General features: G+C 37.6%; 2 protein-coding genes across 4 annotated transcripts; one reads left to right on the top strand and one right to left on the bottom strand.

Moving 5' to 3' along the window:
• Positions 1 to 4,939: 4,939 nt before the first annotated feature.
• sowahab (sosondowah ankyrin repeat domain family member Ab) lies at positions 4,940 to 8,153 on the bottom strand. Its single transcript, XM_041265082.1, has one exon. The coding sequence runs from the start codon at positions 7,979 to 7,981 to the stop codon at positions 6,245 to 6,247; it is 1,737 nt and encodes a 578-aa protein (XP_041121016.1). The 5' UTR covers positions 7,982 to 8,153; the 3' UTR covers positions 4,940 to 6,244.
• A 484-nt stretch (positions 8,154 to 8,637) lies between these two features.
• Positions 8,638 to 27,316, top strand: LOC121324246 (septin-8-A). Of its 3 annotated transcripts, none has more exons than XM_041265917.1 (11): positions 8,638 to 8,805; positions 14,463 to 14,577; positions 15,058 to 15,253; positions 17,137 to 17,325; positions 17,384 to 17,389; positions 18,808 to 18,961; positions 19,311 to 19,407; positions 20,510 to 20,678; positions 20,998 to 21,130; positions 21,500 to 21,690; positions 27,255 to 27,316. In XM_041265917.1, the coding sequence occupies exons 1-11, from the start codon at positions 8,683 to 8,685 to the stop codon at positions 27,307 to 27,309; spliced, it is 1,428 nt and encodes a 475-aa protein (XP_041121851.1). In that variant the 5' UTR covers positions 8,638 to 8,682; the 3' UTR covers positions 27,310 to 27,316. The 3 variants fall into 3 exon arrangements, with proteins under 3 accessions (XP_041121851.1, XP_041121853.1, XP_041121854.1); XM_041265919.1 differs by having other exon boundaries at positions 8,640 to 8,805; positions 22,946 to 27,316; XM_041265920.1 differs by having other exon boundaries at positions 8,722 to 8,990.
• Positions 27,317 to 27,480: the final 164 nt, after the last annotated feature.

The following is a 27,480-nucleotide window of genomic DNA, read 5'->3' as shown; positions in this document are numbered from 1 at the left end:
TTCAGATTGCTTAACAGTTAAGCGTGTGTGTGTGTTTTACTAAACATGTCATGCTTCCTTTAAAAAACATATGGTCTAGATAAACAAGACGCAAACGGAATTAGCTTTGTGGATAGATTGAGTATTCCTGACCCGTTGTTTTAGATCATAAATAAATATATGCAATTGAGAATAAGTGGACCAGCAAAACAGCTAAGTGAGTATGACAACATGTACAATAAACTCTCCCAAGATACACTGGCCATCTGTTCAACTCCACCGTTGCAAACAAAACAAAAAAATGCTTGGGAACTACAGACAAGCACTGAGGGCCAATTCAGTAAACTTTGTAGAGAGGAAAATATTTGGGGGAAATTACAAATGAAAGCAATAAGCAGAGCACCATGGAGATTTAAAAGAAAAATGGAAATTATGTGTTAATTATATTAGACCCTTGGTCAAAATGTCCAAAATAAATGTTTAAAAAAAGCACAGCAGAAAAGTCCATAAAGAGAAGAAAAACATAATAGTGCTGGAGTGTTGCAATAAAAATCCTATGCGATCCTAAATGAAATACTGAACCAGAAAATGCAGTCGCTGGGCGTTTAATCATTGGAGGAGTGTTATAAAGGAGGCCTCACATTTAGTCTCTGCTCATTGGGGTTTTCTTTGAATGCTGGCTTTGTTTTCTCGGGTGAGAGGCAATTAGTCTTGAGACCCTCATTATAAAACGGTAATTATGGGGGAACTGTCTCGTGGACATGCAAATCCTAGAAAAGTAATAGGGTGTTCCTGGCTATGCCCAGCCTTCCCTCTACTAAATCAGAGCCAAAGGGGACTTTTTTAGGGTTTTTTTTTTCAGAACATGTAAAATACATTACCTGAACTTAGGTAGATGTTACTGAAACTGAAATTGTTTATAAATATTTTATTAATTAAAAAACAAAAGCACTGCTGATGAATATTGAATATGATATTGTATGTCAGTAGTAGCACTAAACACATTCCTGTATATCATGTGGAGTTGCCAGGCTCCTTCAGGACAAGACACAACAATGCATTCACATTCATTCAGCAGCTGTGGCTCGCTCCAGGCCCCTGGAGTGATGATGTTATATAAAGTGACAGGGCTATTGGGGGGTGTCTCCCTATCACAATTCAGAAATATCCAATATACACCTAGAACCTCAAGTGCTACTAAAAACAAAAGTAAAACCTGTGACAATATGATGCTTTATCAATAGCAAATGAAGACCTGACTGAAGAAAGCTTCATTCATGTACACCCATGCAGGACTGGATATCATTTAGAGACCCTGGTTTTTAGATCAGGGTTAATTGTGCACATTAATTTTCAAGAATGGGCCCTAGAGCGCAGACATGGGATTGGCAAAGTGACAAATGAGCCAAGCTGCAGCCTAGACACAGACATACAGGACTTGACAGGAGAGAGCCCTGGGGGTTTATTATGATGCATGCACAACAAGAACCAGCACAGCACCTTGCTCTGTGTGAAGGTTATGCTTTCATATTACACCACTTTAATGTTTTCATTTTATTTTTAATGTAACTGCTCCTCCTTGTTTCATAGTCCCATTTCCTGTGATGTACCATTTTCAGTGAGTATTTATTCAGAGTGTAATGACTGGGCATTAAACTGAAAATCTTTATTTAATAAACGACATAATTCACCAAAACAAACATAACCCTTTAAACATAAACGAGGAATAATGGAGTGTGCATGCCAAGGGTAATTTTGTGATGACAATCAGGTTAGAATTTAACAGTTTAACTGCTTCGCCTGCTCCAAGAGCCTAACTATAGAAGTAAAAGTGAGCATAACAAGCTAAACTGGGTATTGGAATGAGGTCCAATACATCGAGGTCATGAAGTGTGAACAGGATCGTGAAACAATGATACCAACCTGGAACCAGAGCAAGAAACAGGAGTTATAGAAGTACTTAAGAAGTGTTTAAATATTTACTGGCTTTATTTTAAGGAGGGAAATTAACTGTGGCCTTTTTAGCCAAGCCAATATTACAAAAAGATATTGCGAACAATATTACTGTATAACTACGGATGGCAATGACACCCTCAAAACACATTTCACGTGAACAATAATGATTTTGCACACTGTTGCTGGAATAATCCACTCGCGCCCCTCTTAGATTCTCATGAACCCACCGTGAACATGTCAGATGTGTTGGTATTTCCTATACAAGTAAATGGTAGGGTATAACAAAAGGAGGTTTCGTTTGTTGACATTTTTGTATTGCTTCCCTGACAAGAGGAGCTTGTAGCTGCATGCAATAGTGCTGTGGGAACCTGCAGTGGCCTGTGTTAAAAAGCTCACAGCACAGGAGGGTTGAAGCACCCAATGCTGAATTTAGGTAATCTAAGCAAGCCTGACAAACAACAAGGTTTGGTTTCTGACACGTCAGAGGAATCGTATTTTTCATATAAAAACTGAACATTGTGTAACGGAGTCCTTCTGATTTTACATCTGCCTTCACATAATCCATTTTATATGTAATACTTTACACGTGAGCTGTCTGCCCATGAAGAGAAATGTGCAGTCCATATGTACAGTTGTATGCAAAAGTTTGGGCACCCCTGGAAAAAAATTATGTTACAATTAATCTTTCAGTGAACAGAAGTTGACCTGACCTCTACATGGTACAAAGTTAAACATGACACCTTTACGCAAATTTTAATAAAGAGTTACTATTCATTTGCATTTATTACTGATTCAAAATAATAAACAAAAGTGAACATGGCGCATGCAAGTTTGGGCACCCTGTCACTTAGTACTTGGTAACATCTCCTTTGGCAGATATAACTGCTTCTAAACATTTAGCGATTTTCTATACTTTTGAGGCATAAGCAATTAGGAAATAACACTTACTACCCAGGAACAAAAAAAAAAAAAAAAAAAATTTTTACATGGTGTTTTCAATAATATTCAAGTCTGGGGACAGTGACAGCCATTCCAAAACCTTTCTTCTCCTTTCTTGTAAATATTTCATGTTTATTTTGATGTATGTTTTGGATCATTGTCTTGCTGAAATATCCAACCTCTTTTCAGCTTCAGTGTCCTGACTGACTTTTGGACATTACTTTCTAGGATTTTTTGATATTTAGTTGAATCCATTCTTTCTTCCACCCACACAATATTTCCGGTTCCACTGGCTGCCACACAACCCACACAAGCATAATAGAGCCACCCCCTTGCTTAACAGTTGGCAAGGTATTCTTTTCTTGAAATGCGTCACCCTTTTTCCTCCAAACGTACCTTCTTAGATTGTGGCCAAACAGTTCAATTTTCATTTCATCAGTCCAAAGCACATTGTTCCAAAAAGCTTCAGGCTTGTCAAGGTTTTCTTTTGCATACTTTAGACGCTGACTTTTGTGATGAGGTTGTAGAAATGGCTTCCTTCTGACAACTATCCGATGCAGATCCTTGTGGGTGTAAGGTATGCTGTACTGTGGACCTGTGAACAACTACTCCAATGTCAGCTAAATTGTTCTGAAGGTCCTTTGCAGTGACCTGTGGGTTCTGCTGTTCAGATGTGACCAGTTTTTGGGCAAGTCTATGTGATATTTTTCTTGGTCTTCCAGATATTGCCTTGACTTTAAACGTTACATTTAAATTTCTTGACAATGTTTCTGACAGTTGAAATTGCTAGCTGGAAGTGTTTAGAGTTTTTTTTATAGCCTTCTCCTGTTTTGTAAAAGTCAATTATCTTCATTTTCAAGTCCTCAGACATCTGCTTAGAGGAGCCCATGGTTGTTGAAACCAGGCAGAACAACCATCACAGTCTGACAGATTAGAATGTATGAAGTTACTTCAGAGTAATAGTTCAACACTTGAATTGACTTCACCTGACTAATAGAATCCCTAATGAGTGAATCCTTCTTTCTGGGTCTTAGTAATCATCTTTTTAAGAAGTAACTAAGAATGGTCCAAAAGGGTGCCCAAACTTTTGCATGCGCCATGTACACTTTTGTTTATTATTTTGAATCTGTAATAAATGCAAATAAATAGTAATCCTGTATTACAATTTGCATTAAGGTGTCATGTTTAACTTTGTACCATGTAGAGGTCAGGTCAACTTCTGTTCACTGAAAGATTCATTGTAACATACATTTTTTTCAGGGATGCCCAAACTTTTGCATACAATTGTAATTAGACAACATTGGAACACTATGCTAATAAATCAATAAATAATGTGAATAGTCTGATTTAGCAAGGCTAATGAAGATGTTTTAGAAAAGGTGAAAGGGATCATTATACATTTTCCTAGTATTCATTTTTTACCTGTTTAAATGTCCTATAATGTATGTTCTCTATTGTTGCTTCCTTATTAATCATTATATGCCTGTCTTACTGTACATTCTGTACCAATATCCCTTTACAACTGCTGGAAAAGATACAAACTAAAATGGATTCAGAAAAGACCACTTGGGGAATTTCATTTAAATTTGTGCGCCCCCTGCAACTGTGGCAACTCCAATTCAGTAAATGGAAAATCTCTCTATAAAATGAGAGTTTCAGAGGGGACAGAAAACACTCACAAAACAAATAGAGGAGAGTGCATCTGCACAGCAGTGAACCTGCAGAGATACTTAAGAAAATGTACAACAAATATGAAAGCAAATATGACGCTAGGGGTAGGGAATGGTTAAAAAATAATAAAATAATAAATAAATAAAGAAGATTAGTTATTACCATAAAGATGTGATTCACAGATTGTTTTTTTTTTATTGTAAGGGTCTAAAGGCTTAAAATTGGAATGTGTGGAATGTGTCAGATGTGTCAAAGCATGTTAACTATAACAGTAAGTCACGGTATAATCTAAATCACAACATATATACTCAGCAGCAATCAGGCACTTGGAAGTAAAAAAAAAAACTGTGTATAATGCAATGTGTGTTGAAACAAGAAGACTAGAGTCATGCTATGTATATACATTTTTATTATTGATTCTAGGAGGTATACAGAGATTCAGATCTATTTCACTTGGCTCCATTTTCATATACAAATAATAAGTGTTAGCCACAACCCAATCCCCAAACATTATTATTTCCAGTGTTACATATCCATGCAAAAATCAGACAATAAAGTTTGAGTGCCCAGCCTAATAAAGAACTATTATATCACCAACATGCTAATAAAAATAGTTTCCACTATTGAGCAGTTTATTAATCACATTCTCTATAAGGCACTACATAAGGGTTACAGTCTCACAGATGTGCAACTCACAAGCAGCTGTACCACTAAAAGCATTTAAAAAATAAACAACCCCCCCCCCCAAAAAAAAAAAAAACGATTCAAGCGTTTTTGTTTGGAAAGCAGCATTTAAAAGCTGACTCCGAAAAGTTTCAGTAACTGACAATCCTCATCTGCAAATAAGCAATGCAGCAAATGTGTGCTTCAAAACAAAAAGTTTCCATTGTCCTAAAAAGAGGCAGACTGCTGTACAGCATTTGCATCGTTCTGCCCTGTAAAAGTTCAACTTTGAACCTGAACAATAAAACAAATCTTTCTAATTTATCTTATACATAAAATCTCAGAATGCCTATGAAAAGCTCCTTGTCACTGTTAAATGTAAACATATTACACACAGCATTCATCTAACCACTGTGACAAGCCCAGCCGAGAATCCAGATAACATCAACACTAGAAACATTGAATATACAAAATAAAGACAACTAGAACACCCAAGATTTACATGTGCATTTTCCCCACAACCGTATCGCCATTTTACATAGTAAGAAACAGAACTTCAGGGTGCTTAAATTCAACTAATAGCTATTCATAGTTTTGTAAGAATAACAATTGTATGTTTATTTAAAAAAAAAAAAAAAAAAAAAAAAAGCAAATTCTACACTGGGGATAGTTTAAAAATCAAAAACCTGTGGAATGCAGTCAAATCCACAACCTGCTGGTCTTGGACCAAAAACCTCATCAACAGAGTTAAAGACTGGACTTTAACAGTCTAGTAGGTAGAAAAAACAATTACTAGCCATTCAGTTCATGATAAAACAATATTAACATAGATGCTGCGCTTTCTAACGTTAAATGCTATAAAAAAAAACTAAAAAAAAACTTTAAGACTACACATAAAACACATGATATCTCCAGTTTCATCCCACTAATGGACTGCAGGTGACCTGATTCGATAATGTAACTACAGCCTGTTACCCATATAAAATCCCTCATTAAGAATTCAGCAATTAAGAAGCTGCCTTCCTTAACCCTAAACTCAGAGAAAGAACTCAGAAATGGGTCTGCGTTTGACAATGTCCTCTTTCTCATCCTCGTGGTCTTCGCTTACAGAAGCGAAGCCTGACCTGTACTTGCTTTTCTTTTTGGACACTGTGGGGGGAATGAACAGCTTACTTAAAGAGGATGGCTTGAAGCCTTTAGGAAGCTCAGGGATGTGGCCGTCTTCACTGATAACTCCCAGGAACGAGTTAGTGGAGCCCAGAATGGAATGAGACACCTTTGTGGGTTTCTTTAAGGGGGCACTTTGCTGCTGGAGTGTCTGCGGGTCTCCCAGGAGCTGCCTCACCTCAAATGATGCCCCTTTACTTAAATAATGGTACGGCTTCTTACCACTGTAGTCCCTTATGTTGCTTTTTGCATGATAGTCCAAGACTAGCATGGAAAGGACATCTTCGTGGCCATGTAAAGCAGCAATATGCAATGGTGTGTAGCCCCCATATGTTTTGGAGTTTATGTCCAACTTGGTATTCCCTCTGTTGGAGATGTCAATGATTTTACTCACCATGTCAATATTTCCACTTTTGGCTGCCCAGTGGAGAGCTGTGAACCCAGACATGAAGTCCTTCTTTTCAGCCAAGTTCGTGTCCCTTAGAAGAAGCCCATAAAGCTGGTTCCAATGTCCTGCTGCAGCTTTCACCAGCCACTCATGCTCTACAGTGTCCAGAGGGACCATGTCGGAGTACCTGGCTTCCTCACCTTTCAAATTCTTGGATAGCCTTTTCAAATGAGGAGAGCTAGCAGTGGTTGCTTCCTCAATCTGTCTTCTTTTCATTCGGGGAGATTTGTAAGCATCACTCTCTGCTTGGAGCTTTACAAGGGCCTTCACCTTGTCTTCTTTCGGTCTTAAAACTACCTGCTCTTCCACTTGTGTTTTAAAATCCAGCTCAGGCGGAGGGCATCTCAAAGGGAGCATGTAGGGCTTCTGAGCAGTCCTTTGGGCACCTTGCGTTGTGGCTCCTTTACTATATGCCCCATCTTGGTTGTACTTTAATAGCATTGATTCAACTCTATTATCACAGGTATGGCTTGGTTGAGACTGAGAGGTTGGGACATCAGGCAGTGCCACAATAGCAAAAATGGAAGCGTTGCCCTTTTTGTCAACTAAGAGCTTCATGTCTCCAGGAAGATTAGGGTCTTTGGATTCTACAGCCTCTTTTATTAACACCTCTTGTGTGGTGCGCAGTGGTTTCCCTTGTTCAACATCAATAACGCCTGTACTCTCGGTATCTGACAGATCCTGGCTTCTCCATATTAATGTCGCCGGCGTGTTTGCATTGAAAGCATTGTCGATTGATTTCTCGCCTAACAGACTGTCAGGAGCGTTCGGAAAAGCAGCCAGGTTATTGTTACGAAGGTCAGAACCAAAGATCTTACCTGCTTCACCTTCACGGCTTTGGTCGCCACCTATATCAGATGACAAGTTGCTTAAGCGCTCTGAACTCCCACCCAGGTCGGAGTCTTGTGCAGGTACTTCCAAAACAACCTTCACAAAAGGCAGGTATTTTTTCCTGAGGACAACGTATTTTACCCCCTCTTCGTCTTTCACCACGGCAACATTGTTCACAAACCTCTTGAACAACTCCCGGTTTTGCTTTCTTTCTTCAGGATTACCAACATTGAACAGACTTTTAAAACTGTTAAGCAGCTCGGAGTTTTTCACTCGACCACCTTCATTCAGCAAGAATGCTAGAACTGACTCTTGCGTCAAACCCATCCTGCCCACCTGTGTAAGGATAGTTTTCTATGGAAGTATCAGTGTATTAAAGAACTCCGCCGATACCAAAGTTTCGGTCAATCTCTGGTGCTAGTTTGTGTCTCTATTCTACCTGCTCTACTTTCCACCCAGCTAGGAATAATTTATGCGAATTGTACATTGAGTAGGCGGGTGAAGAGAGGATTAGGAGACAAACACAATGTCTTCTGGTAAGTGTAGTTTAAACGCCAGGCTCAAAAAGTTATTGTTCAATTCGCATTAAGGAGCACATATTAAATAAATTACGTGCATAGTATAGCGAGGAATAAATGGGCTTTAGGTATGTTAAAATGTTAACATGAAAATTCGTATTTTTTGAATTTCATTTTCATTTAGATGGTAAAAATGCGCCTATTACCTTACATATTCTTTAATGAGTCGACTGAACCTAAAATGATTATTGAGGCGTGATGCTAGAATAGTACTGTTCTTAGAATAATTACAAAAATTCTGAATTAAAAATTGTTTCAGGTCATACTTTTTTTTTTTTTTTTTTAGTTCAATAACTACATTCTATAATGGATTGGATTCAGGATTTATTTCCTAATCCCAAACTGCCATTCAAGAAACGTCTCACGTCACGAAACTACAAATCCCAGGACCTCTGTCGCTTGGATGCCAAATCCCTTGGGATTTGTATTACTTTTATTACTCGTTATTGCATGAAAGAGTCAAACGCCCGTCACATTTTTGTTACGCTTTTTTCCTCCTATAACGCGAAACCTGTTGGAACGATATCGAAATATGATTTTACAGATCTAGCACAACAATATTCTCGTACCCAGGTTAGTATGAACAGGGCTGCTATTCCTGAGCAAAGTGGGAGTTTCCAGGAAGTAGCCATATTGGATCCATTGAGCGGTTACACTGTATCATTCCATAGAGAGAAAGACGGGAGGTTGTCTTCAAGCAGATTATTCAATATTCACACACAGGAACTATGGCTGCCAGCGATATAGACAAGTCTTTAGTAAGTATACCTGCGTTTTGTACGCATTGGCTGGGAGAAATCCTTTTTTTCTTTTTAAAATAATTGCGTTTTCATGTTGTACGTTACTAGCAGTGGTTTAGTTGCTTCGCTCGGTTTTTGGTTCATGGTGATGTTGATGTGTTACTGGCCGGGGCTTTGGTTTTGTTTTCGGGGGGCTATTTCAGAATGGTCCCAGGATGAGCAAACACTTACTAAACACATTGTGCCATATTTACGGACATGTCCTGCGTCTGCATAGCACTGCGAGTCCATACTACGGCTACAGACCTCATGGGTGAGACGCTAGGATGGTATTAAAAATGTTAGGGTATGTGCAGTTTAGAATTTACTGTATAAATCAACGCATTGTTCAATACCAGTACTATGTATGTTATACTTTGTGGATATAATATAAATATTGTAGCGTAAGTTAATTCTGTATGTATCTTTTAGGGGTAAAACCACATTTCTCACGGTTCCTATGTCGGTTTATATTTGAGATGGGGTATCTTTTTTTTTAATCAGCAGTGTAAATAAATATATCGATTTGATTGGCCAAAAGGTAAATAAATGAATAATAATAATGTATAGATAATGCGCTACTCAAGTTTGAATTGCAGTTCAGGTTTTTAGCTGTGTTCTTAAATGTACAGCAGGTCTGTAACGTGTACACTGTACTGTGGATGTATATTCTACAATCACTTTAACTGTATAATAGTAGACATGGCGCCAATATACAATATATTTTATTTTACCATTCTATTACCAGCGATGACTAGGTGGCACTCCTACTTTTGCATAATTGATCATGCATGAAAAGCAGTGTTTTCACTTTACAACTTTACTGTAGCGTAATCTATCAATTGCAATAGTTAGTGTTGTGTGTGTGTGTCTATATATAGATATCTATATATATATATATATATATATATATATATATATATATATATATATATATATATATAACTAATGTGTGAAATGGATTGTAAAAAAACAAACAAAAATTAAACTTAGTTTAAGTCTTACAGCTGATTTTAGATATTCAAACTTGGTGATTATTAAGCAGATCTATGCAGAAATGAATACAATAGTGCATGCTTTCACTTTAGCCGTAGTGGGGTTTGATGAATGGATAGATTGTAAAAATTAGTAGGGGGATTAACAAATAAGTGAACAGCTTTTTTACATCAGGACACCACTGCCTGAGTGAGAACCAAAATATATTTTGCAGTACAGTAAATAACATTTGATCATATTGGGGTTCAAAAGCTTCAATTGAAACTGGTGACTGTTTTTTTTTTTTGTGATGGCTGTAAATTCATAGTAAAACAAGTAGGGCACTGTGGAAAAAATATTGCACATCTCTATCGGCTTTGCTGTCAGTTAATTCATATTGCTGTGCTTATCACTATATGGTTGAATACAGTATTGTAAACATGTGGTTTATCACTTGAGTTCTGGACACTGTAGAAAATTGGTCATAACTTTATGCTAATGCTGAATTAGCTCAGGTTTGGCAAGTGTGTGATTTTTGCCTTGAGCTGCCCTACATTTTTGTTGTGGAAGTCACGCTGAAACCTCTAGAGTCCCAGATACCCAATTCCTAAGAAATAAGTTGAAGTGATTTACTGTGCATGCACTTAGCAGAGACCCCTCCTGGGTGTGGATTGACAGTAGCTAATTGTTTAGCCATAGGGTTATTTTAACTGAGGACCTGAGCGTGATTCTTGTTTTGAACCCAGGGCTGTAAATAATAAAATCAGAGAAATCCTCATAATGAAAAACGGAAATAGGTATGACCCCTATACGTATACGCTTGTCACTTTGATGTACAGACAGACAGAAAGACAGATGGACGGATGATCCCCAAATCGCCTATGTCCTGATACTTTCAGTAACTTGTGTTAGAGCATGGCTTTGCATGTTTAATCCAGTTGGTTATTTGGAGTTATGTAAACATGTATGTGTGATAGACAACCGGGTGGATAAACAGAACAAATGTCACCGTATACCCACAGATACCTGAATAACTTGTTCTGAAACCCTTAGCAAGTGTCATAAGCTGTGCTGTAGATGCATGTAGGTATGGTAGCTTGACACAGACTATATTCATTCCCAGCAGGATACTAACAATTGTTCTGAAGGTGCAACTATTTAAAATGATTTACGCTGTAGACGTGCACAGTAAGTTGCATGGAGATGCTGTACCAGTAAATAATGCATTGGAATTTTCAAGCCTCAAGTTTCTCATATTAATTCCAATAACCCTAATATGAGTGAGCATTTCCAGCATACATTATATGCCCAAATAAAATGCTATTTGTTCATTGGTGTTGATTAGAAATCGCTTGTACTGTTACATTCATAGGTAATAGTACTATACAGTGTATTGTCATCACAAAGAAATGTGCCCAAGGTGTGTGTAAATGACTTGAGCAATAGCTGGGGCATGAACAGGGAACACCAGCCAGGAAACCTGTTCCTTCAGCCCCAGCTATGACTTTTTTGCCGTTGTTGGCTGATTGTAGTTGGAGCAACAATTACATGGTGCATTCACACAAGTCAGCGATGCAAATGAGTGCTCTGCAATGTCTATGTGTGACCAAACTGTGAAAAGAAACTTGCTTCACCAGTCTCCTCAAATCCCAAGGATGACTAGGTAGGCAATGAAATGCAGTAGGTGCTAGCAGGGATGGAAGTAAGACTCTCATTGCGTAACAGTTTTAGCCACTCTTGGTGTGACACCTGATCTTGTTACTTATGCATTGCGGCTAATCAAGCTCATATTAAAACCTGGAATGGGCAAAACTGCTGTGCAGTGGGAGTCTTATTTCCATCCCTGAACTAGGAATCCATGTGTCTCTCATGCCAGTGCCTTTGCCTTGCAAAAAACCTAGTAGTCAGTTCTGAGAAGTAACTCAGTGTGTCAAGCAGTGAACATTTTGGAGCACTGATGAAGGCATTAACCAAAACATTTTTAAAGACTGGAGTAAACACTTTAGTACACTTTAAATAATTGATTGCTTACTGGATCCCTGCCCTTCTGAGCTAGACTGGGGAAGGTCTTTATGTTTGGTGCCAGTGGTTTGTACTGGAGTGGAGCAGCTCTCTTCCCAAGCGGCAGAGGCTAGCTGTGTACTGGGAGCGAGATTAGAGGGCCAGGCTTTTCATTCCTCTGGAATTGGGTTATCTCATCCCAGAGTGACCCTTGCGTCTCATGAGATTAAGATCAAGAAGAGTGCTGCATTACTTAATTGTTTTTGACATGAAGTCCATTCTAGGCAGGAGTTGATGTGGTAGACGCACAGAATATAGATACATTTGGATATTGAATCAGGTGGTAACAGGCAAACTTGTATGCATGTGTGTGCCATACCTGCTGCCTCCTATATTGTCAATTCTTCTCTTGCGGATCACCTTTTTTATTTGTATCCCATGCAAACCACAGTGTGTATAATTCTCTGACCCTGATTAGCACTCATATTGGACTACCTCTTGTTGCCATAGGTAAGGTTAGTTTTTATAGTTTCTGTATAATTTCAATTAATATTCACTGTAATAGTACAACAGACATACTCACTAAGCCACAGTATTGTGAGGGGTGGGTAGATTTTCTTGGATCCCGAACAAATGATATACAAAAAAACACGGTCTACCGAGTCAACTTGAGAGCGCCCCTGGAGGCGACAAAGGTTATGTGGAAGTATTCTCATTGACCACCGTTTATTCTTGCTACTGCGCATAGACAGAGGTATAGCCAGAGATATTTCAAACGAAAAAGCACAACAGGATATCGGAAGGCATTTGAGACAGCAAGCCAGAGGCTGTGTTGCTAACGCACTCCCTCACTGTGCAAGTGACAGACTATTATTTAAGCGATTAATTGTAGGGTGCAATTTATGCTTGAGAAATTAGCAGTCTTGTTGTACTGCATTGTTGTGCTGGAGGTCTGTCAAGTGCAATTATTCTATCATTGTGGTTCTGAAGACAAGCATTGCTAGTCCTCTTCAGCCCCTAATCAGTCCCCTATATGAGCTCTATTGTGCGCCACACCCTTCTTGTCGGCAGATGGGGCAGAGAGGTCCCCTGAGCTTTATGAAATCATGCCCAGATCTTTCCCGTATTCATCACACACATTGCCACGCCTAGTGTAAAAAGTGTGAAATGGGAAGGTGGAATGACAGGTTAAATGCATTCATTTAGAGCAACACAACGGAATATCTTTCTTGGATTTCTTTTGATTGCTAAACCAAAGCAGATCCTCCAGGCTCCCAGACTGTTGGCATGATACAAGAAATTCAATTTTCATGATAATGCCTTTATTTATAGGTCTAGAGTTCTGTCAAGCAGTTTTCCCACACAAGGTTCATAATGTTTTCCATTATAATCCCAGCGCAAACCTTGTGTTCATGACATGTCTGTGGCAATTCATTCTGTTGCTGTATTGCTAGGATAGGTACACCTGTGATTAAGTGTCCTGGCCAGTGTTAGGCCATGCAACATACGGTACCTGCGAATTAGTCCAGGTCATGCAATGGTTGGCTTGTTTTGTATTTAATATACCTGTAAATCTGCCTGCTCTAAAATACTATTGGTTTTTCAAACTTCCAGTCATTCATTAAAAACTGATACTGACTGTATTTCATCCATAACTTTAAAACGCTTAATAGTGGTATTTGTAGTTATTATTATTATTATTATTATTATTATTATTATTATTATTGTTATTATTGTTGTTGTTGTTAATAATGTCTTCAAGTCAAAATGTTTGTCAATGAATATTTTAAGCTCCTTGCAATACCTTTTTATTTCCAATGTTTGTGCACATTGTTTTTAAAACGATTAATTAAAAAGATCTTGAATATTCTTGAAGAATGAACTCTGATGGGTCCAGTAGCGGCTAAGGCACTGGGTGAGTTTAAGGCCCAAAGCATTACATCAGCCACGAAGAATGTAAACTGTTTCATACACTCTGTGTATCATTAAAATGGAGTGGGGAAACATGGCTTGATAGAAGATGTAGTGCAGTCTTTCATGTTTTAATGAAAACAGACTGAAATGCTGTTCTTCATGTTTATGGGGCCACAAAGAGATTTCAGCAAGTATACAGAGTGAGAATGAAATTCATAATGAGTTCTGCATGGGGTGCTTAGAGTTGCTTTTTTTGTTTGTCTCCTGCAATTTCAAGCCCCTGTACACTATCTCTCACTGTGCAAAGATTAGTTTTTTTTTTTTTTATAAAATGGGCTTCTGGTTTTCCTTTTTTTAACAGAATAGCCTGTCTGAGTTAAATGAGTTATGCATTTCAGTTGTGCCAGTATGACAGTGTGATTGCAGGCTGATTCCTGTGCTCTGCTGTAATCGGCACAATGCGTGGAATGTGGTGAATCGAAACAACATGAAGTCTCTAAAGACCCCTACAGAGTGTGTGAAAATGTATGCAAATCGAAATTGTTTTGTTTTTCTCAACAGAATGAAGAAAAGCGGAATCTCAGTCTTGGTGGCCATGTTGGGTTTGACAGTCTTCCTGACCAGCTGGTCAGTAAATCAGTATCACAGGGTTTCTGTTTCAATATACTCTGTGTAGGTGAGTACCGAACACTTGCTAAAGTATTGGGAATAGCTGTGACAAATTTACCTGTAAAGTTTTAATGTTATGATGATGGTGTGTGGGTGTTTTTTTTTTTTTTTTTTAAGAAGATAAGCTTTCTATAAAATAATTGGACTCTGTAGTGTTGTGAGGTCCACTGTATCTATAGGTTTGAGATGATAGGTTTTCATTTTAGTGTTAAGTTTATGCTCTTACATTAGTATTACTGTAAACGTCTCTTGCTTCTCAAGCATTAGTAGAGTGTGGCCTATAAATATAATCCGAGCCATAATAAAAGCAAAGCCTACATTTACAAATTACAAGAGATCATAAGGACCCTTTTAAAGTCTTGCTCTCCTCTCTAGCCTAGTGTACTTCAGAGTCTTTTTAACTCTGGAGGCAGTTGTAGTTCAGCGGCAGCATACAGGTGTAATGTAATTCCCAGCTTGACCATGCATCTCCTTTTTTGTTGCTCAGGTGAAACTGGTGTCGGCAAGTCCACGTTAATGAACACCCTTTTTAACACAACATTTGAAAATGAAGAAGCCAGCCATTATCAAAACGGGGTGTACCTTCGCCCGAGGACGTACGATTTGCAGGAGAGCAACGTCCACTTGAAGCTGACCATTGTAGACACAGTGGGCTTTGGAGATCAGATCAACAAAGAGCAGAGGTATGTATTTAGGAGCTTTAAATTTTAAAATGGGACAGTGAAAGAAAATATCATAAGAGGAAATGTAACGGGTAGAGCCCTTGACCACTTTGTTCTGCTGATAGTTTTGAATGGAACCGTGGCTTTCTCGGGCTAATACTTTTGGTTAATTGAATTTAAGGAAATCTCATTAGATTAATCTTTCTTAAATGTTATTCAAGCAGTGCTTTTAATACAGTTATTCAATTCTGTAGTTGGACACAAACATTTTGCTGACCTTTAATGCAATAGCTTTCCTTAATTTAATTGAGGGGTGGTTAATATGTAATGTGTATAATATATTATATATATATTAATATATATAATTATATTATATATATATTGTATATATATATATATATATATATATATATATATATAAGGTGTATAATTAGAAAGACAACAGATTTGTCTTGAGGTGAATTGTCATATTGATTTAAAGTAAATTTAAACTTGGTGAGATCCCTAGTATAAAGTAATATTCCCTGTGGGTCTTAAGAATGAGCAGTAATCAATGTGAACTCATCTGACTTTATGTAAAATACAGTAAACAAGAGGAACAGAACTGCAGCTCTAGTTAGCTGCAGAAATCTTTAATTCAATTGTCTTTGACAATCAAAACAGTAGTTTTAACATGGCATTTAAACTTTGAGTTGTGGTTCAAAACTGAGCCTGTATCAAGGGGTACTGCAGATTTACTAACATCAAAAGTGGTATTGTTCTTGTTCCCATTGAAATGCAGTAGGAGTGGCAAAGAACGAGGAGAAAGGAAAATGAATCCCACTCACAAGAACAAGCCCTTTTCTTCTGCATTGTTTGTGGGATGGGGGTGGGGCAGAACAAGTCCAGAAATTATGGAACGCGTATACAGAAGTGTTTTCTGCACACCAGTTTCCTCCCTGCATCATGTAATAACTCTGAAGATTTTTTAAATTTATTGGTTACCAATACTACCCAAACCAGTTTTATATATCTGAATCCCCCCCCCCCCCCACTGCCCTTAAGTCCGGTGTTCCATTAGAAGACATTGATCTATTTTTGCTCTGTTTTTCTAGCCCTCTCTGAAGTGTACACTATCAAATAGTGCAGTCTGTTACCCAACACTGTACTTTACTTGTTTAGAAGCCCTCATTATGAAGTGGGTAAACATGGCCAATGTTGTACCAGTGACTCGGTTATGGTTATATAAAAGGAGCAGACATCAGATGTGTGTCAAACCACTGAGGTACTTGGGACCCGAATAACAGTAAACAGCAAGATATAACTGGCTATGCTTTGTGACCATCTCAAGTATAAAATAGAAAACAACTGGGTCCTCCAATGCTTGCTGATTTAGTTACGTTGTAAGTCATGGCTGCAACACTGCTACCTTAGAGCAAGTTACTGTATCTATTCATCAGAAGTTAACTTCTGTGATCTACAGCTTCTAGCCTGGTGTCTGATCACATGTCCTAACAGTATTGTGGGTAGCTTGATGTCGGATCACATGTCCAAACAGGATTGTGGGTAGCTGTAGCTGTGAGTTTTTTGCCTGGTTTTGCTTTTGGAGTTTGAATCTGATATTTTTCAGTTTCATTTGCCAAATGGTTGGCATTAAGATAGAGAATGTAAAATTAAAATTCCTGGAATTGTTGAATCTGGTGATTTACTGTGTATTTTATGAAACTGTGCAGATTTGATTGCTGAGGTTAAGTTACATTGGTCATTAGGCAGTGGCTAATTGTACCAGCTGTTACTTTTTATTTTCCATCCCTGGCAATTGGTATAAAAATTCATAAAAACTTTTCTGTGTGCATGCGTTTGAAGCCATGTAAAAATGAAGCTGCTTTTATTTCTCATGATGTTTCTCCTTGCCTTTCGACCAGCTACAAGCCCATAGTCGACTACATTGACACACAGTTTGAAAACTACCTACAAGAAGAATTGAAGATCAAGCGTGCCCTCTTTAACTGCCATGACACAAGAATTCACATCTGCCTTTACTTCATCGCTCCAACAGGACATTCCCTCAAATCCTTGGACTTAGTTACCATGAAAAAGCTTGATAGCAAGGTATGAAAATTGAGCACATTTTTTTCAGCAAATGTATAGCGGGCACTGGCTATTGCTGTGGAATGTTCCACTGCACCCTGGCCTGAGTTTAATCAGAGTTTATGGAGCTGCTGTAACTAGATGATTCTGTCCTCTTTTCTAAATTCTTCAAGGTTTTTTTTTAGTTCTGACTAAAATGTAGGTAGATATATGTGTAAATGATAGGTTTGCTCAAAGTACTCAAATTACACAACATCAGTTGAGTTGCAACACCTACAGTTCTGTGGGTTAGGTTCTGGCTGAATGCTAAAATGTCAAATAGATTCCATTCTAGATTTTCACTCTGCGGCTTTCATGCAATCAAGGTTTATGGCAGTGCCATGACTGTACTTTATAATGGATATGGCGCTGCTATAATTTTTATTGAATCCAGGCCTGTGTCTCATTTCAGTAAGTGAAGTTTGTTGTGAAATTGTAAATGACGATCAGTAACTGGTCTGGGTCTGATGTGTATTATGTTGTGCTGCACAGCCAAATTGCCTTTTGTGTTGCAGCAAAAAGTAACAAAATATTTTCTCTTAAGAATGTATGGGCATGGAGGTGCTGGGTATTGGTCTGTATTCTGGAATAATCAGACCAGCAGAGGTAGTCTAGAATGGTTTGCAGACTTGTTTCCTTTACCATTGGAATCCAATCTAAATACAAAGTATGTTAATATGTTTTCCCTAAATAGGAGGGCTCAGAATTTAACTGCAGCAGCATTGGATTAATAAGTGAGTCGAATAATGGGACTTGGCCATTGTGAATAAGAATGTGTTACTGCCTGGTACTGCTTCACACTGTGAATGCATCTGCAACAGCAGCAGCTTGATTTTTAATTGTATACTCTGATTTCCTGGTTGGCAGGCTTGTCAAAGGCAAACAAACTGATGCGTTCATTTACTTGCAGTAATGAAGCAGCTTTTTTTGCCTGTCACTAATACTGGAGTCTTGCCCACATCATCGGACATAAAATGACTTTCTTGTCAATCTAAGCCAGGGCTTCTCAAACTTGGTTCTGGAGACCCCCTGTGGCTGCTGGTTTTCATTCCAACCAAATTCAATTACTTAACTAGACCCTTAATTGAACCAAAAATTTGCTTAATTAGATCTTTTTGCTTGTTTTCAGCTCTTGAACAATTGCATAGTTCAAGTTAGCACATTTGATAATTAACTTGAACTGCAACTGTTTAAGAGCTAAAAACAAGTAAAAAAGGTCTAATTAAGCAAATTATTAGTTAAATTTAGGGTATAGTTAAGTAATTGAGAGCTCGGTTGGAATAAAAAGCCCTGATCTAAGCTATGAAAAGTATACGTACTACCATATTTTGCTTAAAAATTGTTTTGAGTGTAAACATTGTCTTGATAAAGATATCCTGACAAATTAGTTTTAAGATGTCTGATGTGATGATCTGATGTGACGATTATCTAAATATCCCCCCCCCCCCCCCCCCCCCCCCCCCCCCCATCCCAATTATTGCTAAGGCAGATACTATTTCTAAGAGCGAGCTGCACAAGTTTAAGATCAAGATAATGAGTGAGCTTGTTAGCAATGGAGTTCAGATCTATCAGTTTCCAACTGATGACGAGGCCGTCACAGAGATCAATGCTTCAATGAATGTAAGTAGAGATTTACTATTTATACAACTGTGCAGTTTCAGAGGGAGGGCATTTTACAATGCATATTCTTGTTGAGCCCAGTGATTTTAACCCCTTGTTATAAACCAAATCAAACTTAATTGGTTTGTTCAGTGGGCTTTAGCATGCTGCTATACCACAGCTTTTTAATTGTTTCAATCTTAAAGCATTAAAATAAATATGCTCATCAGTTGTTTGACTCTACAGCAGTGTCTTTTACAGATTTAACAAGCTTTATGCGGAAGTGAAATGTTTACTAATTTTTGTTGAAGGTTTACAGTAACAAGCAATTTTAAACCTATAATTGTAACAGTTTTCTGAAATATTTCAGGCCCATCTTCCCTTTGCTGTTGTTGGAAGCACAGAAGAAGTGAAAGTGGGCAATAAACTGGTTCGAGCCAGACAGTACCCTTGGGGTGTGGTTCAGGGTAAGTGTAACTCGGACAGCAGTTCATTAAAGAATTAGGGGCATACGTGATATGATTTTAAAATATAAATTAATGTAAGCAGTAAAGTAAAGGACATTAACTAAGAAAATACAGTCAACTAAATCTCAAGTGACTGCAATGACCTAGGGATGTTGGCTTTTTTTAGGCCATTGCAACCAAGTCATTTTTGCACATGTACAAGCAGACCTTTCAAGTGAGGCACTTCTCTGACAGTAACATAAAATCAGAATGTCTCCAGACCCAAAATGTCCAGCACCATCTTACTTAAGCAGTCAACAAATAAAGCCAGATGCTTTCAGTGTATACTGCATTATATTGTTTAATAAATATACTTTTAACATGTATGCCCTCATAGAAACCAGACTTTATGTTTAATCACTTGGCTGAGACTTTAGTAGATCACAGCTGGGCACCACATTTCTTACTGGACTGCTGAATGTTACAGTTTAGAAATGTCACCTTTTGAGATACCCTTTTCATAGGTTGATTGCTGCATGTTGTCTGAACTCGTTTATAACTTGAGCAGGAAAAGGCATTAATAAATACAGTTGATCAGCACAGTGGGGGGTTCTGGTTCTCTGAGGCAGGTTCGTAGAGCAGCAGATGCTTCAATGGCGATCTAATCCAGTCGCTGCAGTGAGTCAGACAATGAACTGAGGGGTCATTTTCTTATCTTTGAACGAGATGGGGAAAACAAACAAACAAACAAACAAACAAACAAATGTTGAGTTTATTCCTAAAGAGCAGGATGCCTGCCTGTTAAGTTCTAGATCAGGAAATGTCTCATAGATTCCACCAAAGCTGCTGGCAGTTCTGGGACCTTTTGAAAACCCATTAGCTGCAGTAGGCCATCTGTCGGCTAATTTGTATTTCTCTTTAGTTTACTGATTCATAAAGTTAGAAAGTGCTCCAGTGTCCCTGATCTTTTGTTTAAAGGTAAGACTGTTTTAAGGCATTGGGCTAATTGGGTTGCCTTGTAAGCCGGCCGCTAACTTCTCCAGCATCAACCTGTTCAGCTTTGGATGTGCTGTGATCTTACTCGCATGGTAAAAACATGGACTTTTTTTTTGGATTGAAACAGTGGAGAACGAGAGTCACTGTGACTTCGTGAAACTGAGGGAGATGCTGATCCGGGTCAATATGGAGGATCTCCGAGAACAGACGCACGCTCGCCACTACGAGTTGTACAGGCGCTGCAAACTGGAGGAGATGGGCTTCAAAGACACAGATCCTGACAGTCAACCATTCAGGTAAATATTTCAGCCTCTCTCTCTCTCTGCCGATTGCCATATATTAAAAAAAACATGCTCGCTCCTCTCTCTCTCTCTCTCTCTCTCTCATTTATAATATTATACAAGGCATATTCAGTGATGCTATTAATACTAATAAATTAAATTAATTTTAAGAATGAAATCTGATATAGCTTGTAAATAAATTTACCATTTGAATTATGTAACTACTTCCACCTTAGTGGGGAAGGAGGGTACACATGTTCAGAGTTGTTTGGACATACTAAAGTGCTCTAAAAACACAAACCCTGGATATTCAAGATTTGGTGTGTTGATCCAGTCTACAGGAAACGTATGAGGCCAAGAGGAAGGAGTTCATGGGAGATCTGCAGCACAAGGAGGAGGAGATGAGGCAGATGTTTGTCAACAAGGTCAAAGAAACGGAGGCCGAGCTGAAGGAAAAGGAGAGAGAGGTGAGAGTGCAACAGAAAGTATGCCTTGTGCATGGGAGGGCTGTGTGAAAAGGGTCGTTTTCTTAGAACTTTGCATTATGGGTATGACCCTAGATTTAGCTGATAAAGGCAATTTAATCAAGAGGGGTTTTGAGATACGGAAGTGGGGATTAAATGGGCTAGTGGGTCTCTGTTTTGTTGTATTAACCACTGACTGAGCAAAAGCTGGAGCTGACACCATTGGCAACAGTCTTAGTGTGAAGGGCCAGCTAGAAAAGTGAAGGCTCTTGTTATATTGAAGAGGCTGACTGGATAGATTGGGCTGAGTCCTATCCTTCGGCGAGGTGTATTGGGTATTTAAAGGCATACTGTTGACTTCTCATCCCGCAGCTGCATGATAAGTTTGAGCAGCTCAAGAGGATGCACCAAGAGGAGAAGAGGAAGGTGGAGGAGAAGAGGCGAGACCTGGAGGAAGAGATGAATGCCTTCAACAGACGGAAGGTGGCGGCAGAAACACTCCAGGCGCAGTCTCTACAGGCTGCATCGCAGCAGCCGCTGAAAAAAGACAAAGACAAGAAAAAGTAAGATTTCACATTTTCATTCCTTTCTTTTCCTCTGCACTAACCACATCTTATTCCCTGTCTTCAACACACCAGGGTTAGTCAGATATTTAGTGTTAGCAGCTTTTAGTGGTACTTCGTGTGGCATGCCGTTATCTCCCTTGTAATGGAACAATAGCTTTTTGTTTGTTTTATTTTTAAATTCTGATTCAAGTATTGAATCACAGTGTGTTTTTTGGTGCTCTTACTGTACGGAACAGCGCAGACAAGGTTGGGTTTTGTAGTGTTCTTTACAGAAGTCTATTTCAGTTTTCTTGCAGATAAAGCATAAGGTTGTTTCTGCATTGATTTTTTTTTAATGTTATGCAGGCTGTCCTAAAGTGTGATCTGGAAAGTATCCAGAATAAGTGTTTTTTGTTGCCTAGAATAGATTTACCTTGAATGAAGGATTCTTAGTATGCGTGGGTCAGTGCATGGTATGGTGCATTCAAAATAAGACTGTCCCAAAGTAGAAAAGTCCTCTTTTTGAAGTTATTTTTCTAAAGTAGCAAGTTACAGAAACGAGAAGAGGAGCCAAATATGGGGAAGTCAATTAGGGAATAAAGAGACTGATGAGAGAATACATGAAGCAAAGGGAAACTGGGCAGAAGAGACCTGAAAAAATACAATAAATTAAATAAAACAAGAAGCCACTAGTTAAAATATTTTAAGCCATTTCAAATTGTGTCACTCTTCTTAAAATTGCTGTCTTTATTTCTTACAAATGTTTTGAAATCAAAATATTTCTTTTGGATGATGTGTGTTGCTTGAATTTTAGACCGTGCAATATAGATATACCATGGCGGTTTTATTAAGCGCTGCCATGTCCGAAGAGTTTTGTCGCCATCTACTGTATGTTTCTGAGACTTCATGCATTGTTGTTTGATGGCTGGTTTCAGAGAACCACCACAATACCAAAGAGCAACAAGATTCCAAGGATAGAAAACTCATTTTAATTTCAAACACCTTAAATATTTCTCTTTTTTTTAAAAAAAATTATACTTTGAACATATTACGCTAATATATTTTATATATACTGGTATTTTAATACATTTTTTGTGTGAGTGTGTAAAAAAGCAACAGTGTGTTATGCACACTGCAGTTCTGGACCAATCCATTTTCATTAAATTCATATCTGTTCATTTTGCACACTCCAGATTTTTCCATTGTTTTTTACCATTTCCCTTCATGAGTTTTGTTTTTACATTTTGTTTTTATTTTTCTTGTTTTCTTTCAGTTAATTAATGATTCAGGGAAGCAGGAAAGGATTGTTCTTCCATCACCATGAATTCTGTTTTTTGCAATTCCTTCATGAATGACATTTTGTAAGTGGACCAAAGAAAAACCATTGAAGAGGGTGGGATTGTTTTATGAAGGCTGTCCATGTAACACATTTTAATAAATGCGGTTGCTTGTTTTATTTAATTACTAACAGGGACATATAGTTTCACGAGAGAGCCACAGCCCCTTTACTTGCTGTAGCTGAATCCTGAGTCTCTGTCATCATTGTGGCCGATGATTGATTATAAAAGACTTGTGAGTTGTGCATATTTTGTCCGCTGTTAGGGTTTTACATGAATCTGTATAATTTCCTTTTGTATAAAAGTAGTGATACTTGCATTCAATTTGTTCAAATTGGGTTTTTAATTTTTTGAGGAGGGTCTACGTTAAGGTGTTTTCACTGTGCGTTCAGTTCTAGTTGCCAGTCAAATACACACTGTGTATTTCCAACAGAAACTAAAGAGCAGTTCCTGAGTAATTGCAATAATTAATAATTAAATTGAGCTAATGAAGACCTGAATAATTTAAATACATTTTACTGCCACAATAGATACTCATGTTTCTTGAAATAATAAAACATCTATATTCTTTATGCAATCCAGGTCTAAGTGCATATAATATGATAGCATAGTTAAATGTTTTAAGTTGAATATACAGCCAAACTAAATAACACAATGCTGTACAAAAAGTATTTTTTCTTCTGATGTACATGACAAGTTGTACACAATACATGGCAGTGAGTGTTTCCAAAGTCACATTATATACACCTCACACTGGCATGCTGTACTTTATAGGGTTCTGAGACTGTAGGAATGGCCTGCTTCCTAATTACAGTAAGCTTTGTTTTTATTGACTTTAACTAAAGGAAAATGAAAGTATTATGTAACCATACCGGTTTGCCTTGATGACAGAAATGTTTTTTAAAACTATTTTGACTAGTCTTCCACAACTGTCACAGCATTTTTACTTTTGCAGTCGTCGATGCTATTATAGAACACAATGCTCAGGTATTCCGATTACCGCTGGGGTTGGTTTCTGAAAATAGTTTTATTCAGTTAGTCAAAAAAGGAAGTTCCCCTTGAAGTGTTATCAGTAAAGGAAAAACCACCAGTACAAAACTGCTAGGATCCCTCTTTTTTTTATTATTATTATTTTTTTGTAGTAGTTTTTATCTGGCACAGGAGGACTGACAAACTCTGGAATCATCCAGCAAAACTACAATATATCTTCCTTAAGTGCACTTCAGTTTAAAGAATGCGATTGTATATCATCCTAGTAGTGTTCACATCTTTTTGTTGTTATATTTTAAATTGTATTAATAGGAGTTATTGATCACAAGTGCGGCATTATTTATCCGTGAATAATTAACATATCGTATTGATTAAGTTAACCTAGCTTTTTGTGTTTTAGGTAAACCATCCCTATTAAGAGGGTGAGTAAAGACAAAAACAATAAAGCTGAATGCATTGTCTTTAAACTCCTGAAGTTTTTAAAATCTTAATCTTGGTCTTTATCAAACTCTCAAGTACTGTATGTCTTTTCTTTTATATTCAATCATTCCTAATATATATCTTGGATTTCCAGTCCTGTCTAAAATCTTACAGATTCAAATATTGTTGCAACATCATCCCTTACATTTGCAAGTGTGTAGTCTGTGCTCGTTCTCAAGGGAAGGCACAATTGACCTGTTTGTATGTAATGTTTGTGCTGGCATGCAGTTAAGTACTCTTGGTCATCACAACTAAAAATAATATTTGTTTCTACAGATGAGGGACTAGAGTGAGTGGGTGGGGTTAGGTGGATATTGTTGCACAGCTTCCATTTCATTTTAATACATTTGCTTTCATAATATTATATTGTGTACAATATTCTATTGGATATACGGAGGGTGGGGGGTGAGGATGGGGTTATATTTTAATGTCCACTTTTTAAAAGTTCTTGCAATTTGTTTTTTGTCATTGAAACCCATCATCTGTGAAAAGGCATAATCATGTCCTTCATAGCCATTCATTTACTTTAATGTTCACAAAGTAAGAATATAAGTTTTTTTTAGCAGTATGATACAGTGAGTGTTAGTTTTATATGCCTTTTTAATGTGTATACATCATATTGTGCATGTTGTGGTCATTTCATGAATAGTTATTGTGTACCATTTTATTGTTTTAAATCATCTCCATGTACCAATTTTGATATTAAAGCAATACATTCATGGGTGTTTTGTGACATTTTAACATCTTTACACAGATTCCTGGTAAAGGTTCATCATCGTGAGAAGTTCAGTCACTGTACAATACCACCAATTGGAATAAATCATTCATGTGATTTGTTATCGCTTCGTCCATCTTCACTGCTGTTTGCTTTTCGATGCAGTGTTAGTAATGTGTGTGTGTGTGTGTGTGTGTGTGTGTGTGTGGGTTGGAAGTTTGCGACTGACCAAATTGAATTTATTTTTTATACAATTTGTACTGCGGGTTTTCCTTTGCAATGTGAAGAACAACACGATTCATGCATTGTTCATTAGATAATGCTGACACTGTTTAAAAACCTGGCTCCAGATTACAGACCATTGCAGTGACTGGTTGCTTTTTAATCAAAAATTATAACACAATATACCCCTAACCCACAGGATTTCATTTACAGAATGCATCTAATCTGTTTGCACTACCTAAGTTCAAGGCCTTTTACCTTTGATAAAAGCAAATGCTGTAATACGACACTGTGGAATTTGCAGGTTGTTATTATAAAAGCAGCGAGACTGTCAGTTCAGCTTCAGTCTTTGCTAGGCTAGTTCTTTCCAGTGTGTGTTTGCATATGTTGGCTATTGCCTGTCTATTCCTATCAGCTCAACGCTGATCCACTATATTAATCAAAGGCTAGTTTTACAATTCAGGAGCAGTGTATTTAAACTTTCCAATTCTCTTGTTTTCACACTCCCAAAATCTTTCCCACAAGTATCGCTTAAGAGGTGCGTGATTATTTGCCGAGCCTGGACGGTAAATCTAACAGATACTAAACATATGCAATTACACCAATGGATTCCATGATCTCATATTAGTTCAACTAGCTCACTTTGGCAAGGTGTGCTTGGTCCTTATTATCTGTTTAAAGAGAATGTATTGAAATGTGTTACCATTATTTCCTAAATATTATTTCCTTGAATGCTGTAACCTTCAGCCATATTCAACAGCCACATAACTTGCTTTGAAGGGTTGTGAGCGATATTAAAAAATGATGGCTTCCTTTACTATACAAAAGAATATGAGAAGGTGCTTTTCTTTTACAGTCATGAGGTTCACAACCAAAATGTTTTGATCCCGATCACCACTGTTTTGTTTTTATCAAACTTTTTTTTTACATTTTTGTAGGTACCCACTAACATGTTTCTTTACAGCTAGAAAATTAATTTACAAAAGCCTTTTTGTCAGATGATGGGTTTGTGCATATTATGTACCATGTAACATACCATTTTTGCCACCTAAGCCTTTCATTTGGTTAACCATTAAATACACTTGCTTATCCCCATTTTCTAGTCTCATTTGCAAATTGCTAGTTGCCAAAACCCCATGCTGCCTTTATAAACATTATCATAACAATGAATCTTTCTAAATTGCAAGTCGTCAAATGAAGTATGACACTTCAGAAAGCACGGAAAATCACTATCTGTAAAGTGCTTGATTGTACTGTAATTATTAGTGTTAAATGAGGCATTTCAACTTCATTCTGCTATTTTGTAGCCTGCAATGAGATTGCATTGACAGCAGCTTTTCACATCATATCTTGCCTGCAGTTAGATACAGTATGCATGCAATTCTTAATGTATCCTTCAAAAGATGCTTTTGAAGTATCCCATTCCTCAGGTTTAATATATATATATATATATATATATATATATATATATATATATATATATATATATATATATATATATATATATATAATGTGCATACATACACACAGAGGCGATTCATAAATAAGGCACCACATTAAAATAAAAACTATTATGGAACATGTTCAAATTGAGCAATAATCCACATCCATTCTGTGTTCCTGTCCACCAGAACTGTCTACTTGTAAACCTGAAACTCAAAAGACATGTTCTGTTCCAGCGTTTTGCTTCTTAGATTATTTTGTATATGAACTGCCCTGTACGTCAGCATGCGTTTAATCACTAAGTACTACCTACACCATGGATACCTATAGTTTAGCGCTGAACAAGCTGTAACCACTGTCTTAGTTATTGACTTGCTGTTTTGTTTTTTCTGTAGCTTCTTTAGTCTTCCAAGTGCGTGCTCCTTAACATCAGGAAGACATTTTAATTAGAAGATTTTAAAAAGCCAAAACACCCCATGCAGAAGGATAAACTTTTGGTGCTTTCAGCTTTATGCTTCCAAAAGTCACCACTTAAATGTGTGTTACGTGACTGTTTAAAATTCTATAATTGCATCCTGCACAACGGCTGCTGAGCTGTTTTTGTTAAGCTGTGTCATTGCC

The sequence above is a fragment of the Polyodon spathula genome, chromosome 12, assembly GCF_017654505.1.
Source record: "Polyodon spathula isolate WHYD16114869_AA chromosome 12, ASM1765450v1, whole genome shotgun sequence".
Classification (NCBI taxonomy): domain Eukaryota; kingdom Metazoa; phylum Chordata; class Actinopteri; order Acipenseriformes; family Polyodontidae; genus Polyodon; species Polyodon spathula.
This window is presented reverse-complemented; position numbering and strand designations above follow the sequence as displayed.

Excerpts from the sequence above, each read along its gene's own strand:
- LOC121324246 (XM_041265917.1), top strand. The coding sequence starts at position 8,683 with ATGAAAGAGTCAAACGCCCGTCACATTTTTGTTACGCTTTTTTCCTCC. Across the intron at positions 19,408-20,509 it reads CCCTTGGGGTGTGGTTCAGG|TGGAGAACGAGAGTCACTGT; the intron begins GTAAGTGTAACT and ends GGATTGAAACAG. Across the intron at positions 21,691-27,254 it reads AAAGACAAAGACAAGAAAAA|CTTCTTTAGTCTTCCAAGTG; the intron begins GTAAGATTTCAC and ends TTTTTTCTGTAG.
- sowahab (XM_041265082.1), bottom strand. The coding sequence starts at position 7,981 with ATGGGTTTGACGCAAGAGTCAGTTCTAGCATTCTTGCTGAATGAAGGT.